General features: G+C 48.0%; 1 protein-coding gene across 1 annotated transcript in view; it reads right to left on the bottom strand.

Annotated features, from left to right (window-relative positions):
• Window positions 1-4,431, bottom strand: part of LOC108308567 (katanin-interacting protein-like) — a 102,531-nt gene that overhangs the window by 27,637 nt on the left and 70,463 nt on the right. Inside the window, exon 3 of the mRNA XM_017534445.2 lies at window positions 2,731-2,807. Within this exon, the coding sequence (XP_017389934.1) occupies window positions 2,731-2,807 (77 nt within the window). The remainder of the gene's footprint in view (window positions 1-2,730; window positions 2,808-4,431) is intronic.

The raw sequence follows: 4,431 nt of genomic DNA, 5'->3' as shown, positions 1-4,431 counted from the left end.
AATAATACAGTCTGTGTCTTCCTTATCACAATGCTTCCCTTTGCACTAACGGCAACGCCAGGCCTTGGAAGGTACTCAGTGAAATCCTGCTGAATAAACAAGAGAAAAATGTTGCCCAGCTTCTTATGGGCAGCTGTGTTCTGGGTGGATCTCTGCTCAGAACTCACTCCAATTATTACATCCCCTCTTCTCAGGTTACAGACATGCTGGATAAGCAGCCTGGGTTTTCATCTCCCTCCATGTCCAGGGTAAAGCTCAGAGACTAGTTTTCTATCTGGTCCTGTAACTAGACTTCCAAGTAAATTGCAGTTCTTCCCACAAAACCCATCCTCAGTTAACTTAGGACCACTGGCAATCCCAGCAGCCTTTTTTCTCCTATTGATTACTTATGACATCAAGCAAATTGTAGAGTCCACCCCGGCTCCACCACTTCCCAGCTGCGAGACCTCAGGCAAGTTGCTCACTGCTCGGAGCCTCCACTTCCTTGTCTGTAAAATGGGTGCAGCAACTCTGCCCCATTGGTTAGTGTGCAGATAAAGTAAAATGATGGGGTGAGAGGGCTGGCACTCTGCAAAAGGCACCTTTGAAATTTGCTGGACGATGGCTCAGGGGATTCCCATTCTTCACGAGTCTCTACTGAAGGTATTTCTTTCCAGCTCTATCTTCTGATTTCCTGTCATCATGACAGCTTCCTCTTGGTGACAACATGTCCCCCCAAATTTTATGGCAACTCAGTTTTGATATAGCTTTTAATCGTCTGTGCTATAACCTTGTCTCTGGAAATTCTCATTTATACTACCAGCCAGTGCCTCTTTGATCACACACTTATTGATCCCCCAATTAATGAGAAACAATTTGTTCATAAGGAACTGTGACAGCCTCTCCCCAGACAAGTCACATGCAGATGATTAAACGATCACCCAGGTGTTCGGTGGCACCATCCAGTCTGCCAGAGATTGAATAAAACATCCTGCTCCGTGGCATTAATGACGACGGAAACCCACGTCGGTCTAATCAGCACAAGCCTTCACTGTTTTAGTTTGAGGTGGATGTGGGGATGGAGGGGGATGAGCACAGAGCTGCTGGGTAAAGAGGACACTGTTGTGGCATTTCTGCCTGGCCCTGGAGAGGCTGTCTATTCAGAAGATCTCCACCAGGGGTGGCGCTGCCTTACTACATGGGTATTTGGAAAGTGGGTGGGTGCTGTCATAGATGGAATTTAGGATCTTAATGAAATTTTGTAAAGGGGGTGGTGGGCAGGGATGCTAAACTGCAATTTGTGAGATTACAAAAGCTTTGTCCCAGGCCAGGCACAGTGGCTCACGCCTGTAATCCCAACACTTTGGGAGGCAGAGGCGGGTGGATCACTTGAGGTCAGGAGTTCAAGACCAGCCTGGCCAACACGGTGAACCTGTCAGTACTAAAAATACAAAAATTAGCCAGGTGAGGTGGTGCGCGCCTGTAATCCCAGCTATGGAGGAGGCTGAGGCAGAGAATCACTTGAACCCAGAAGGCAGAGGCTGCAGTGAGCTGAGATCGCACCACTGCACTCCAGCCTGGGTGACAGAGTGAGACTCCATCTCAAAAAAAAAAAAAAAAAAATTGTCCCATGCAACATGCCACCAGAGCCCCTGCTGATAACACTGAGTCCAGTTAGTGAGACCGGAGCTGAAGTCACATGCAGAGTGACACCTCCCTACCCCAGACTCTCTAGTCTGCAAGACCCTAAGCCCACTCCCATAACACAGAGGGCCATATTCAAGCCCATCCCTTCTTCCCCTCCTCCCACCAGTTCTTTGGGCCTGCATTGTTTTTCTGTTTGCTCGGTGCTTCAATTTGAATTCAATACCAACATTTTAAAACTCAGGAGATTTTGCAACCCAAATCCACATCTCCAGCTTCTCTGGCAGAGTTGGGAGGATCAGGACCCAGGCTGGGGTGGGTGGGAGGGGGGGACTGTGGTCTCACAGACAGCTGGCCTGGGCCAAGCAGCTTGGAGACGGGAGCTTCAGGTACCCATGGTCCCACTGAGCTGGCTCCACTCACAGTCTGGCCCCCCCTAGCATCTGAATTTGCAAATCCCCAGCTTACTGCAAGGTTTGAGGCCTGAAGACAAACTACAGTGAACTGAAAATGAACTTCCTCAGCCCTACAAAGGAACCGAGGAGATGACGGCTCTTTCAAACCAGACCATGATGCTTTGACCTTGATCGCTACACACTGGACCTACTGCAAGCTTTTTCAAGGACCAGCACTCCAGAGACAAAATCAGTCCTACTTTAACTTCAAATGACTTATCGACCAACTTCAAACGCCAATGTAAAATGGCTCCATCTTTGCATAACATGACATGATTATAGGCTCAGATTTCAGGGGCCGTCAAAGCCTGTAAGATCACAGAGCGGGCTCTTCAGGTGGTTCTTGCACAAGCCCTGCCAAATTCAAGCCTTTTTTTTTTTTGACAACCCTATCTTCTCCCAGGACAGCAGCAGGGAGGGACGAGGCGGTATTTACACGTCAAACAGTCTGCTATAGCTCAGTCAAAAGACGCAATGAAACCAATGAACGGAGAAATAGGAGCTGGGGTTGCAGATAATATTCTAAGCCTCTGAGTGGAGGGGAACTCCGCATCCCGTTCCTATGTGAGGCAGGGCCTGCCTGCTGTTAATAAATCTAAATAGATTTTTACTTGGCTAATATCAAGGGCTGCCGTCGAGCGGCTTCTCTTACCGGTTCCTCTGCTGAAGCAATATTAAATACTCATCATGTTTCTCATCAAAGTCTGTCACCATGTCCTTAGCGCAACCCTGAAATGAAGAAACAGAGCAGTGTGATATCGGAACGCAGGGAAGCTCTGACTGAGGGCGCGGGTGCAGCACACACCGGCGCAGGAGGCTGAGAGGCGGAGGCTGACCTTGACAGAGGCCCAGCTCCCCGGGAGCATTGCTCCGGCAACCCTGAGCCCCAGAGACTGTCTGAGGCCCCATGGGCCTTAGGTGTACACACTTTTAATCATCTATAAGAAGGAGAAGGTCAATTCCCGCCTCTCACTACTGTTCATTCCTCTCACGCCCACTATGATCAAGGACTCTGACATGATTTGGGCTGTACTGTTTTCTCAACACTCATCATTTAATTATCTCGATTGTCATAACCAGACGCAACCCAAATCAGTTGTTTAAAAGGGGATCTTGGCTGGGTGCAGTGGCTCTTGTCTGTAATTCTAGCACTTTGGGAGGCTAAGGTGACAGGATTGCTTAAGCCCCGGAGTTCAAGACTAGCCTGAGTAACCTAGAGAGACCTTATCTCTATAAATAATTTAAATATTAGCCAAGCATGGATGGTGCATGCTTGTGGTCCCAGCTACTCTGGAGGCTGAAGTGGGAGGACTGTCTGAGTCTGGAAGTTGAAGGTGCAGCGAGCCATGATTGCGCCACTGCACTCCAGCCTGGGCAACAGAGCATCTCAAAGAACAAAAAGGGGAGGGGAGTCTTATTTTCCCCTTGCCATTGCAAGAGAAATCTATGTTAATGATAAACAATGCAGTCATTACAGAAATCTGTGACCTAGACTGGAGGCCCTCTTGGAGTGGACATAAGTGGTTCTGTGTCTCCTAGTCTGGCAACAAGGCCCTGGGTTTCCCTTGGGGAACTGCTCAGCCCGTTCTTGCAGTTCACTGCCTTCCTTAGACAATCTTGAAAGTGACTTGGTTCTTCTCTTTGTTCACATGACCTTGGCCTTGCCAATCAACACAGGGCTTCCCCTAGCCACAGTGATTTACCAGGTTAGGGGTGAACCGTGACCCAAGTCAGCCCTGGGATTTTGCTGACACCTTTAGAAAAAGAGCTGCTCTCTTCCCATTTGGATGCTGCGCCAATGAGATGCAGGCCTGGGACCGCCTGAGAATGAACCTGCCAAAGACAGCGGATCCAAGAGACGAAGAGGCAGATTCCTAAAGACAGCATTTGAGTCCCTGGATCCACCTATGCATAAAGAAGGATCTGGGCAATTCAGTTATTGCCTTGGAAGTTTCAGCTGAGTTTCTGTCATTTGCAGCCAATAGAATTTTAAGTAATATACTATGATCCGACCGTCAGAGATAATCCCTGGTATAAGTTATTATGGCTTTCTGGGGGGAGTGATGTATAATAAACTACACATATTTAAAGTGATATATGCATATACCAGTAAAACTGCTATTAAAATTTGATAAATGTATCTTCCTCTGGGTGCCTTTCTTTGTTCAAAGTATACACAGATACATATCTACACAGAAACACATATACACTCTTTAAAAAGCATTTTTTTTTTTGGCCGGGCGCGGTGGCTCAAGCCTGTAATCCCAGCACTTTGGGAGGCCGAGGCGGGTGGATCACAAGGTCAAGAGATCGAGACCATCCTGGTCAACATAGTGAAACCCCGTCTCTACTA

Source organism: Cebus imitator, unplaced genomic scaffold (assembly GCF_001604975.1).
Source record: "Cebus imitator isolate Cc_AM_T3 unplaced genomic scaffold, Cebus_imitator-1.0 Scaffold85, whole genome shotgun sequence".
In the NCBI taxonomy this organism is placed as follows: Eukaryota; Metazoa; Chordata; class Mammalia; order Primates; family Cebidae; genus Cebus; species Cebus imitator.
Note: the sequence above shows the minus strand (reverse complement) of the source record. Positions and strands in the feature narration are given on the sequence as shown.